Source organism: Hipposideros armiger, unplaced genomic scaffold, assembly GCF_001890085.2.
Source record: "Hipposideros armiger isolate ML-2016 unplaced genomic scaffold, ASM189008v1 scaffold_1073, whole genome shotgun sequence".
Classification (NCBI taxonomy): Eukaryota; Metazoa; Chordata; class Mammalia; order Chiroptera; family Hipposideridae; genus Hipposideros; species Hipposideros armiger.
The window spans coordinates 100445-112866 of NW_017732423.1; the positions used below are offsets into that span (position 1 = coordinate 100445).

General features: G+C 60.8%; 1 protein-coding gene across 3 annotated transcripts; it reads right to left on the minus strand.

The window, feature by feature from the left end:
* Positions 1–881: 881 nt before the first annotated feature.
* SCARF2 (scavenger receptor class F member 2) lies at positions 882–11628 on the minus strand. 3 transcript variants are annotated; one of them, XM_019632102.1, is made up of 11 exons: positions 7477–11628; positions 7298–7399; positions 6547–7066; positions 6219–6437; positions 5968–6096; positions 5275–5378; positions 5035–5152; positions 4746–4876; positions 4130–4158; positions 3380–3532; positions 882–2618 (listed from the first exon to the last, which is right to left on the minus strand). In XM_019632102.1, the coding sequence occupies exons 1-11, from the start codon at positions 7571–7573 to the stop codon at positions 1326–1328; spliced, it is 2895 nt and encodes a 964-aa protein (XP_019487647.1). In that variant the 5' UTR covers positions 7574–11628; the 3' UTR covers positions 882–1325. The 3 variants fall into 3 exon arrangements, with proteins under 3 accessions (XP_019487647.1, XP_019487648.1, XP_019487649.1); XM_019632103.1 differs by having other exon boundaries at positions 4746–4861; positions 7477–11627; XM_019632104.1 differs by lacking the exon at positions 4130–4158 and having other exon boundaries at positions 1623–2618; positions 4746–4861; positions 7477–11627.
* Positions 11629–12422: the final 794 nt, after the last annotated feature.

Consider the following 12422-nt stretch of genomic DNA (forward strand, 5'->3'; position numbering starts at 1 on the left):
GATAACTGGAGAATCCTGGCAGAATCTCCTGATCAAAATTGCTGGGCATCAAAAGATGGGAAAGAGGCCCACTAGGCAGAGGCAGGGAGCTAGGAAGAGCCCAGGTGGATGGAGGACAATGGGCGCCACAGAAAGATAAGGCTCTGTAGCTCAGGAAGGTCACTTGAGAGGCCTGCCCAAGGTCCAGAAGCAGTGAAGATACTGGGGGACAAATGGTCAAATAGGCCAGGCCAGGGGCTGGGGGGGGGCGCGGCTGGCTAAGACTGGGCAACAGGGGACTGCCTATGAGGCCAGCCAGGGCTCTGGGCCAGGTCCCCGCTCCCCTCCCTCTCTCCCCACCTCCTGCAGATGGGGGTGGGGGGGGGTGTTGAGAGTTTCCGGCTGAGGACAAGGAGCCCATTGAGGCAGACAGCAGGGCTCTGTGCAGTCTTGTTTGTGCCAGATGAGGCCCGACTGGAGACTGTGCCCATGGCCCACTGCCCCCTGGCCTCAGCCGCATGACCCAGCCACACCAAACAGCTCAGAACCCCAAGTGTAACAGCAGAGGCCAGTGGGGAAGGCACAGATCAGATGCACCCCCACTCACCCGCTCCTTATAGCCAAGGGACTCCACTCTATTTGTCTGACCCATTCTTCATCCCAGGCCACCAGTCCAGGATGGGCCGGGCAAAGGTGGATGGGCAATAAACTCGATATACAAATAATAGGCAGATGGACACCACCTTCTTCCAACGTGGTCCCAGAAGACCCACACCTGTACTCCCAGGTTCCACTTAAATTGAGGGGTCCTGGGGGTATGAGTGCCAGCTGGAAGAGGTCACATGCAATTTGAGGGAACATCTTTATCTGAGGTCCAGCAGATAGGAAGCAGTCAGAGCACAAGTGGGGAAAGGCACTTTATTAAGAAAGCTTTGGCCAAGCCCCTGCCGGGAGGAGCCCATCCTGGGGCACCCGGATGGGGTGGAAGCAGCCCTGCCGGGGGCCTATAAATATGTCTCTTCAGGCTACTGGAGTGCCCCCTTCGGATTCCCACCAGTGTGTGGGATGGTGGGAGGCCATCAAAACCAGCTGACGGCTGAGGGGCTAGGGCTGGGGAGACTGGGGCAGGGGGCACAAGAAGGGGGAGAGTGGGAAAAGCCAAACCTAGGGCGCTGAGCCCCTTGAGGAGCAGAGACCAGCCCTCCTCCCCAGGCACAAGTCAATCAGATGCCCTGGGGCGTGGCCAGTGGAAGAAGCCTGGGGCTGTAGTCAAAAAAAGGAGACTCCAGCCAGAGGCGCCAGGCCCTGGCCAATAAGAGGCTGCGAAAGCAGAAGTGCTTCTCGCTTCAGCCAATGAGAAGACAGCCCCAGCCAAATGCATACTTGGCTAGTAGGAGGTGGTCTCTAGGCAGAACCCTCCGGTCCCAGCCTTTGGACCTGGGATGGCCGGAACCCTCCATAACTCGATCTATAGGAAGGGAGTCGCCAGCTAAGAGCCTGTCAGGCTTCGACCAATGGAATGGGGACTTCCCGCCAAAGCGCGGAGCTCCAATCAGGGAGCCGCCGTCGGGGCCTGAGCCAATAAGACGCAGCCTCCTCCCGACGCTCGGGGCCTCGGCCAGCGCTAGGCTACCGCGCTCAGGCAGCCGCAGGAGACGCCTGCCGGGCGCGCAACGCAGGGGGACAAGCAGCGCTGCGAAGCCAGGGGAAGCTGCGGGCGCGGCCGGCCGCCGCCTGCTACACAGTGGGTGCACCTGCCTTGACCAACTCGCCCCCCGCTTCCCGGCTCTTCTTGCGTGGTGGCTTCTGGATGGGGGTCTTCTTCCGGGGGGTGTCGGGCACGGGAGCGCTAGCCGCCACCTTCTCGGGCCCTGGGGTCTCGGGTGCAGGGGGCGCGCGGGCTGGCGAGGCGGGCAGAACTGAGCGCTTGGCCTTCTGCGGAGGCGCTGGCTTCTCCCGGGGACCTTGTGCGCCCGGGGTACCCTCGGTGCGGCCCAGGCTGCGAGTCTTGTCGCGCAGCTCTGCAGCCAGCATGGAGGCGGCCTCTGGCGCGCTGCGCGGGGGACCGCCAGCGTCCGTTGGCTCTGAGAAGCCAGGGCCGCGCCCCCGCGCCCGAGCCCGGGGCGGTGAGGGCGCCGCGAGGGCTGTCCCCTCTTCGGCCAGCCCCGGGGACCGTGGAGTCGGGTCGCGGGCCCGGGGACTGCCGGGCTCCTCCGGTCGCGCAGACGTGTCGCTGGGCGTCCGTTTCCTCTTGCTGGGACTGGGTGCCGCCTCGGGGCCCGGGGGTGCCGGTGAAGGCGCACGGGCAGCGGCGGCGGCGGCGGCGCCGTGCTTGCCGTGAATCCAGGACACCTTGGGTTTGGTGGCGGGGTCGGGTGGCGGCGGTTTCCTGCGCTCAGGCGATGGCGAAAGCGACAGGCCCCCAGCCTCTCCCCGGGCCCGGGCCGGCCGGGCCTCGCGCCGGGCCACGCGTGCGTACAGTGCCCCGCCAGGCCCCTCCACGCTCGACGCCGACCGCTCGCTGTCAGAGGACGCGGGGAGGGGCGTCGCATCCTCCGAGGACACCGGCGCAGGAGACGGCGCCTGTGGCTCAGCAGGGACTGTGGGGACCTCCACATCCCGGCTTTCAGTTGCCGTCTCTGACAAAGGAAAAATGGGCTGTCCAGCCTCCAGGCGCAAATCCTCGCCTTGTCCCCGTCTCCCTCCACCCTGCTGGTGCTCAGTCGCCCTGGTCATTCCTGGCACATTCATAGCACTAACCACAAACCTATTTCTTAACCCCAGAGCGTGTGGCTGATTTGGGGGTGAAGGGTGAGGGGCACGTCTCCAGCTGAAGCCCCAACCTCAGCCTGGCCTGGAACACCTCCCCCACAACATCCGCAGCCTGGGGGACCAACATCATCAAAAGTGACCCTTGAACATCTGTAAGGTGACTGATTCGTTATCCTTCTTTAAGATTTAAGTCTTCTAAGGTTAGTCACCTGCCCAAGGTCACCCAGGGGGATGGTCAGGGGAGGAAAGAGGCCAGAATCCCATCCCTTCTTGCTGTTTGTGGGCCAAAGCTTCAGGCGAAGGTATGCACCCGTATCCTGTAGACCTCCCCTCCTGTTTCCTCTGCCACCTCCTATCCAGGCCCAGAACGTTCTTTCTGCCCGGTCTTCCCCAGAAGTGAACCTAGGCTGTGGTTAGAGAAAGGAGAGTCCACCCATCTCCCCAGACCTCACTCCAGTTTGGTGCTACGCAGTACAGAACCTGGCTTTGCAGCCTCAGTGTGTCCAAACCCCAGTTAACAGCATCACCTCGCCCTTCCTCTCCATGGAGCCTGTCCTCCAGAGCACAAGTCTTTTCAGCTAGAATATTTCACTGGGCTGGAGTGAGACCCAAGCAGAGTGGTACTCACCCTCGTGGGGTACACAGTACACAGGACCTTCATCGGTGGTGTCAAAGGAGGAGAAGGAGGCCCGGGAGGACCATGATGGTGAGGGCTGCTCCAGCCCTGAGGGTGGCTCCAGGAAGCTACAGTTGAGCGTGTTATCCAGGTCGTGATGGGCCACTGGCGAAGGAGGGAGGCACAGCTGCCAGGGGCCCCACCTGCCCCAGCCTGTGCCCTCCATAGCCCTTGTACCACAAACAGTGGAGCATCCAACCCTGCCCTAAGTCTATGGATAGGACAGGCAATTCCAACAGGCAGAGTGATGCTAGGCCAGGACTGCAGAATGGGTAGCGGTGAACCCAGAAAAGAATATAGGGAGGTATAAGGCTAGTGTGTGCAACCAGGAAGCTGAAAAGGTTGGGCTGGAGTGTTGGGAAAAGAGACAAGGCCGGAGAGAACACTTGGCTGGGACAGGCCACCAGTGTCTCTAGACCATGCTTCAGACTCTGCCTTGTGGGAACCAAGGAGCCTTGGAACATTTGGAACCCAAATATTCAGTGGTGAGGCCACCTTTGGCTCAGCCCATATCAACAGGCTGCACCCACAGGCCTGGACTCCACAGACACAGACCCCACAATGGGAGAATCCCAGAGGCTGCCTGACATGTTCTCCATTTCACAGATGGGGTGTGGGGTCCAGTCCCTACACCTGTGTCCAAAGATCTTACTCTGCTGTGTGGGCTAAGGGATTTCTTTACCTGTCTCCATCTTTACCTACCAGAAAACTGAGTCCCCACTTCCTCTTATCTTTGGAAGCAAGTGGGAAAGAGAGAGAGAGAGTCCACAGTCCACCTATGGTTTGTCAGTGCAGACGGAGAGAAGCAGCACTCCCCCCTGCACCCCAGCGTCCTGAGGTAGAGTGGGTGGCCCCGGGGCCACACTGTCCACTTTCCAAGAAGAACCCAGGACACAGCAGGGTGTACAGGTAGGGGGTGGGTCTTTTTCTTGTGCCATCAATTCCCTTGCACAGGTGTCCCACAGTTCACCTGCAGCTCCAGGTGAATGCACCAGGCCTTAGAGGGTGCTCTTACAGACTGCAGGGAGGCCTGCTCAATCCAGAGGTCCACACATCCTCACCGCACCCCATACACAATCACACTCACAGAGACAGGACCCAAGGCCTCCCACACACGCCTGCACACCTAGGCCTCCTACCTTCCTCCCTGGGCTCGCGCATGTCATTTGCTCTTTCCTTCCCTCTGGTCGCACTTCCCCATGCTCACCCACAAAACTTAAGGCCCCGCATTTCCCACACGGACCCCTTCACACCCATTTCCCAGCAGCCTCCTGCGTCGGAAGGTATTCCCCCAGAGGCCTCGTGACGGCATTCTTACCTACGACTTTGGGGAGCTTTTGCCTGCGGAGAGGGATCCGGGGCAGCTTCATGCTGATGCGGCTGAAGCGCCCGCACAGTCGTTGCGGCGCCTTCTTTCGCCCAAGCGAGAGCTCCCTGCGGGGGCGGGGCCTGAGTAAAGGGGCGGGGCTGGTACGGGGCCTTGAGAGGGAGGTTCGATCTCCGCGGAAGCAGAAACACGGAGACAGAAAGGCTAGAGCTAAAGAGAGGGCAGGGCCATGCCCCAGGGGCGTGAACCCTGGATAGAACCGGACTGTGTCGGGTCTCACCGGCGCGCGGGGTCCTTGCCGCGGCAGGCGCAGCAGCAGCCGAGCAGCGAGAGCAGCAGACCGAGGAGCAGAGCGAGCAGTGCGCCCGCGCCCATCACACCCTTGCGCTGGTTGGTCTCTGTGGGGGGCATAGGGTCAGCACCGGTACTTGCACACCCGCATACCCACAGCGGGATGCTCACACACACACACACACACACACACACACACACACACACACACACACACACACACGCTTACCCAGGCGGCAAGCACCGGTGACCGGGTCACAAGAGTCTTCATGACAGCTGCAGGCCTGTGCGCAGTCCACGCCGTGGAGCCCTGGCGGGCACGTCAGGTTACAGCTGCGGTGGGGCACAGGGTCAGGGAGGACGCCAGCGGCCCTCCGTGATGCCTCCCGCCGTTGCCTCTGCGGACAGCCAGCCCCGGTCCCAGAGCTTCATTCTCTAGGAACTGATGCCCACCCTCATCTCCGGGCACACAATGGGCGCTTAGTTTTGGGGAAATGAATGTGTGCAGACCAGAGGGAAAGGATCTGGGGGGTGGGCCGTGGTCACCAGGCCGCAGTGCCCATTTCGGGGCTGACTCTTGTGTGGGTGGGAAGAGGGGTTGCTAGACGAGACCCTTGGCTGTAAGTGGAAGTCCCTGCTTGCTCTATACCAGCTCGGGGTCGCTTCAGCCCTACAGTTCTTAGAAACCCACTGACCACAGGCTGAACTGGTCTCCATTTCCCACTCAGAGCGCTGGCTCCACACTAAGGCAGGAAACTGCCCCAAAGAGCCTGTTGTCACTCCATAGCTGAGGTAAGGCGGCCAAGGCTGAAGGGACAAGCCTGGGTCCCACCTTGTTGGCCAACATAACAGCAGCTGGGGTCTAGCTGGAGCCCTGTGTCCGGTACGTACCCCCAACCCCTTTAGGTCCCCGGGCACTCACTGGGGCCCGTGGACGCCAGGCCTGCACAGGCAACGCCCCGACTGGAAGTCGCAGTGGCCGCTGCCGCAGTCGGCGCAGACGAATGCACAGTCCTCGCCGTAAGTGCCATTGCTGCACTTGGTCTCGCACCTTGGAACGCGATGAGAGGGCGTCAGTGGAAATAGAGGCAAACGAACCCAAAGCCCATTGTGCCCTCCGTGGAGGGCATGGGGGAGGCGGGGCTGGGGCCTATTCCGGCACTGGCTGCTCACCGGTCGCCGATCCAGCCCGCGTTGCAGCGCGTGCACTTGCCGGTGACGTGATTGCAGGCGTGCCCATCGCGACATGGTGGGCAGCGGTTGCCGCAGCCCTCGCCGTAGAAGCCGGTGGCGCACGGCTGGTCACACTTGGTGCCGTTCCAGCCGGGCTCACAGGTTAGGCAGCGGCCTTCGGCCACGGTGCATGGCTGCTGGCCCTTGCACTGGCCGCATCTGGGGAAGGGGCGGGAGGCTAGGCAGAGCCTGGAGCCGCCTCACCTCTGCCGCCTTCGGCGGCCCACCCTTCTTCCTCCCCTCTCCCGAGCTGGGGGCTCACGCTTACCGGCGACGGCAGCCCAGGCCGTAGAAACCCGCTGGGCACGGCTCCCGGCAGTACTTGCCGCGGTAGCCCGGCTCGCAGGCGCACGTGCCGTCCACAGGGTGGCAGCGGCCGTGGAAACACTGGCAGTAGCGCTCGCAACGCGCGCCGAACGTGCGCTCACGGCACTGGCAGCGGCCGCTCTGTTGCTCGCACGGCGACGTGTTGCAGGCGCACTGATTGTTGCAGCTGCGGCCCCACCAGCCTGCATGGCACAGGCACGCGCCCGTCTGTGGATCGCAGCGTGACGTGGCGCTGCAGTAGCACGCGCTGGCGCACTGCGCGCCCCACCAGCCAGGCTCACAGCGACACGCGCCGCTCCGCGGGTGGCACGAGCCGTGCTGGCACTGGCACGCATGCTCACAGCGTGCTCCCCAGCGCCGCGCGTGACACGTACACTGGCCTGTCACGTCCTCGCACTGCCCGTGAGGGTGGCAGATACACAACTCCTTGCAGTCGGGGCCCCAGAACTGGCGCGGACACTCTGCAGGGGCGAGCGGAGAGGGAGGGAACCGGAACCCATCCTGAACCTGCCTGCGTTTTGCACCCCTGCCTCTGAGGACCCGCCCCCATGCTGGATCCAGTTCCCAGACCAGACCCCGCCCCACTCAGGCCCCGCCTCCGCACCCACATGCTCCGCCTCCCCTACCCAGGCCCCGCCCATCCCTGTAGGATCCCGACCCACTACCCAGCGCCCACTGGGATCCGCGCTCACTGGTGTCGCAGTTGGCACCGAAGTAGCCATGGCGGCAACGGCATTCCCCCGGCCGCACGCACACCTCGTTCTCCGAGCACGTGGAGTTGCCTTCGCACACCGCTGCAGATGAGAGGGGCCCAAGTTGCCGTGCGTCCAACCCCCATCCACTGCCCAGGTCCCCGGGATGCCCCACTCACCGATCCCACACTCGTCCCCCTGCTGCCTCCAGCCGGTGCAGCACGTGGGCTCCTGGGAGCTGCAGGCAGAGAGAGGGCGCCTGAGCCCCAGGCCCATCCTTGGCTGGGGCTCCCCAGCAACCTTCACTCTGCCCTGGGGAGGTGGTTATTGAGGCCCTGCGATGTGCCAGGTACTGTTGTAGGTTTTAGGTTTGGGAGAGTCCCAGCGAATAAGAAAGACACATATTCCAGTCCCCAGGGATCTGACACTGGGAGGTGGCAGAGGGCAGACCACCAACAGACTTAACCTTCAAGAACTCCCCAGTCCCCTCTACAAGGAGTTGCCCCACCCTCCACATCCCACCTTACTCTTCTGTGCCCTCCTCACTCATCCAGTGGGCTGCATTCCAAGAGGGGCAGCAGTGAGGTGGGGACTGGGGAGAGATCCCTGGGCCTCGTGGACCTGCTTAAGTGTGGCATCCCTGAGGTGGGGGCAGAGCCAGATGGGTGTCAGGGATCCAGATGTGACATGACCTGGACTGGCTAAGTCAGACAGACACCTGGATGCACAGTTGGGGCTAAATTCCAAGGCAGATGTGCAGTCTCCGGGCAAAGTGAGTGTGGACACAGTGAGGTGTCCAATCAGTGGAGGGGCACACCTGGGGAGCCCTCCATGAGAGTAAGGAAGGTAAAAGTGAGGGCTCCAGACGCCAGAGCAAGAGTTGGGGTGGAGGAAGGAGATATTAGAGCATCTACTTATACATTTTTTAAATCTTGTTTAATTTTATTTGGCTTTACAAGGTACATGATGTTACCTCAGTAGGAGGTAAATACTTTATAATTGTCACATTTCAGGGTAGTACAGCCTCCAAAACCTTGGGCTGATGGGGTGTGTGGGCACAAAGGTTTGGAGACCCTGCTGGAGTGAAGCCATAACCACTGGAGAGCAGAGTTGAGATGGGATGTGCAAAGGAGGCTGAGAACGAACAGATACTCAGGCTGCAGGTTCGTAGGGTCTCATCAGATCTAGAAGAAATTCGTCCAAATCCTAACGGCACATAGCAACCATTCACGTTTCAGAGAAAAGGTATGCGCTTCTTCAGAAGGATCTGAGTCTAGAATTGGGATGTGGTGGTGAGAAAAGGTTGGAAAGGGGCCTGAGAACCCTGGGGGAGTGGGCCAAGCTGGGAAGGGAAAGGCTGCAGCTGCCCCATATCACAGCCCTCAGAAGACATGTCCAACCATTCCCCAGCTTGAAGACATCAGCATACCCTGTATGGGGCCCAAGGGCCCCACCCCTTGAAAAAGCTTGATTCTCTTAGGCCTAAAATGTGGGACCTGGGGAATGGTACCTATAAAATCCCAAGCTGGAGGAAAGGGATCCAGTTTATTTTCCACAAATAGAACTGGAAACCTGACACAGGAACACAAAGCAGGCCTGACTTCTCCTGCCCACCCAATGTCTGTACCTCCCCCGCCCTGCCCCAGGGCTCCTGGTGGCCATTTGCCAGTAGACCCAAGTCTGCAGGCCCCTTACCCTCCTGCTTTTTCTGCTAGTTCTGAACCCAGATCTCTGGGATGAGAGCCTCTGCAGCCTGCCAGGTGGACTGCTGGAATGGCCCTGGAAGCACCAAGCACCTTCTGCCCATGCCACACGGCTCTGTGGTTAAGAGCTTGGTTTTAGGGCCCCACTAAGTTGGATTTGATGCCTGTGTCTGCCACTTGTGTGACCTTGGGTACGGAACTTAACCACTCTGAATTTCAGGGTCCTTATCTGTAGAATGGGCCCAATGGGTTTGGCAGGAGGATTAAGAAAGCCAAGTTGTGTCAAGCGTTTGGCACAAACTAAGAGCTTAGCCAAGGCTGTGGTCCACTCTCCAGCCCATGCTGAGCAGGCCCCAGGAAGCCCCTGAGTTCACCTGGTCCCCCCAGCATGACCAGTCCCCAAACACCAACCCAGTAGGATGGAGTCCATGTGGGTTCACGAAGAACAGGAAGACAAGCCTGTGGGACAGCTGTCTTTCCTTTTGGGAAGGGCTGGCAAACAAGGCTGGGCTGGTGTGGCAAGCCCATTCTCCCAAGATCTTAAGAAAGTGAAATGAGAAAGATGGCCTTGTGAAGAAGGCAGTTCCCATACTTGAGCTATAAGTCGGTGAGACCCTAGAGAGCCTGGCTGGGCCCAGACCCTTTGGCAAGCAGGCCATGCTGCAGCCTGCCCCCTCCACATATCACTGTTATTGCAAACAAAGCTGCCGTGATTTAAACCTAAACCGTGATCTTAAACCTGACCATGCCGCTGCAGCAAAGCCCCTGAGAGCACTGCTTCTCACTGTGACAATGTCTGTCTCCATTCTCTCCTCAATCCAGCCAGGAGGTTCCTCTGCCTGCCAGGTCACCTGAAGCCCCATACCTGCCCAGCTCTCCTCTGACCCCAGGACACGACTCCTCTGATTTTAGCCCCCGTTTTCTGCCCTCTCCTCTGCTCTCCTCTCCCTTTCCCTCCCCTCCTCTGTCCACAATAGCTCCCTCAAGCTCACAGGGTCCCCTCAAGACATTGACAATGCCTAGGAACCCTCCAGGGGTCCCTCCTCCCAACACTGGACTCCTCGGATCTACTGGATCTACCGTGAGCACAGGCTCCTTGGTGCCCACCTCTATCACCACCCTTCTCCCATCCCTGGCTTCCCCTCCCATCTCAGGGAAGCCCTGTTCTTCCAGGTTCAGAGGCTCAATCTCCAGGGGTGTCCCTGACTCCACGCTCACAGCACATGCAATATCCACGGCTCTACCTTCCAAAATAGATCTAAGCTGGGACAGGCCACTACTTTCTCTGCTCTGCCTCAGCTCTGGCCCTCCCTGGTTTCTCCTGACTCCCTAACTGGCCTCACCTTCCACCCTCCTGCCCCCAGTTCCCCTGCCACCTGGCAGCCAACCCTGGTTAGATCCTGCCTCTCCCTTGTGCAAAGCCCTCAAGGGTTCCCATGGCCCTCAGACAAAAAACTCAAGTCCTCAGGGCATTGGGCAGACTCCCCTATGGTCAGTCCACCCTCACTCAGGCCTCTCCACCAACCCCCTCCCAGCCCTCATGGTCCTTCCTGCGCTTCCAGCAGGCCCTCTGTACTCAGGGCTCCAGACACCACAGGGCTCTGCCTCCTCCCCTGAGGGTCTCTGCTCAATCATCACCTCTGAGTCCGTCTCCCAGATCACCCTAAAGGAAACAGCAATCCCTAATTGAACACCTCCTCCCCAGCACTTGCTAGATGTCAGATAACTTCTGTAAGTCTCCTCCACCTCAGGGACAGAGGTTTTTGTCATCCCTGCTGTATCCCTGCACCAGCCACAGGCCTGATACACAGGAGGTGCATGGGATTTTACTGGCTGAGTGTTCGCTCCCCTCCCCTGGTCCTCCTGCCTCTGGAGAAAGGGAACCACTGGTGGGAGCTGTGGGAGGGTAAAGAAGGAGATGGCCCACACCTCTTGAGTGGCTGTCGTTCCCAGTAACTAGTTCCACACATGATCGCAGTCATCTCACCTCCACTCCATGAGGTAGGAACCATCACCAACAAACCATTTGACAGAGGCAGAGGCAGAGACAGACCCAGAGAGGTTAAGCGATTTGCCCAAGGCTACACAGGTGGGGAGAGGTAGGTAGCACCAGGATCTGAAACCCAAACCCCAGCTGTTGGCTACTGGAAAAGGCCATCTCATTGGGAAGGTCCCTGGGCAACGAGGAATGGGAGCAGAGGGTTCAGGCTCCCGACAACTCGAGTCTGCCACCGGATCCCCCAGCACGGACCCCAACAGAAAGCACGACTTAGGCAGATAGATAGGGCTGGCGTCTTTCGAGCCCTCCCCCTCTCCAGGCACGGCCCCGCCCGCCGCCGCCGCTGCATTCCTGGGGCCGGGGAGGCCCGGGAGGCCCGGGAGGCGGCAGCGGCGTCGATGTGATGCAGATGGCGGGCCAGGCCGGCTCCCGCCCCGGAGGCGGGGCTCGAAGCGGGGAGGGGTCTGCGCGCCTCGGGATCAGAGCTCGGAAACCCCGCGCGGCCGCCTCACAGCCCCTTGTCTGCGGCGACCGCCGAGCCCCCAGATGCGGCCTCTCAGGGCCCTGTGGCCCAGAGCGCCCCGACAGGACCCAGCCCGCAACCCCGCGGCCGCCTCTCCAGCTTCCCGCCTGTGTGGCGCCTCCCAACACGTGCAAAGGCACCCACACACACCGGCTCCTTAACCCCCGCGTGGAGATGTCCTAGACCTCGCCGTGGCCTCTGACCGGCCGATCAGGTCCTCCGACCCCTGTGCCCAATCCTAGCATCCTGTCCTCTGATCTTCGCAACTCCGCGCGAGGCTCTCGGCCCGCCGCTCTCCGGCAGGGCTTGTCCCCTGCCTATTCTCACATTTGCTTTCCCAGCCGCCTCCTCGTGGCGCCCCAAAATCCCCAGCCGCGAGTTCCACATCCTCCCGACTCCGGTGCATGTCATTGTCCTTTCAATTCCCTCTTCAGGTCCACTCAGAGCGCAGGCTTCTCAGTGCCCACCTCTATCACCACCCTTCTCCCAGCCGCACTCGCTCTTTCTAAGACACAACTCTGTCCTTCCTCAAGCCCACCCCGGCTCCCAACTCTGGAGCGGAGCTCCATCCCCCCTCACCCTCCCTCTTAGCTGGAGTCACATCTGTGCCCCGGGCCTTTGCACATGCCATTCCATCTGCTTGGAATTCCTTTACTCGACTTCTCCCTTTGGCCTTCTCAACCTGCCCAATGCCCCTTTATCTAGGTCTGAAATCTCGTACACCGAGTGTCATCCCTCTCGGCGTCCACTGCACTCTGTTCTCCCCTCAGCTGACTTTTCGTCGAGGGTATCATCTGATGCTCCGTCGCGGCCGGCGACCAGCCTCGGCCTGGAGCGGAGCAGGCGTCCAGTGGGGTGGCTGAAGGGGCCGGCACGTTTGGCGTAGGGAGGTCCCGGGTG

Coding starts and splice junctions, on each gene's coding strand:
- SCARF2 (XM_019632102.1), bottom strand. CDS start 7,573: ATGGGCCTGGGGCTCAGGCGCCCTCTCTCTGCCTGCAGCTCCCAGGAG. Junction 5,153..5,274: donor CACCGGTGCTTGCCGCCTGG/GTAAGCGTGTGT, acceptor TGCCCCCCACAG/AGACCAACCAGCGCAAGGGT. Junction 3,533..4,129: donor AGTGGGGACTCAGTTTTCTG/GTAGGTAAAGAT, acceptor CTCCTTCGCCAG/TGGCCCATCACGACCTGGAT.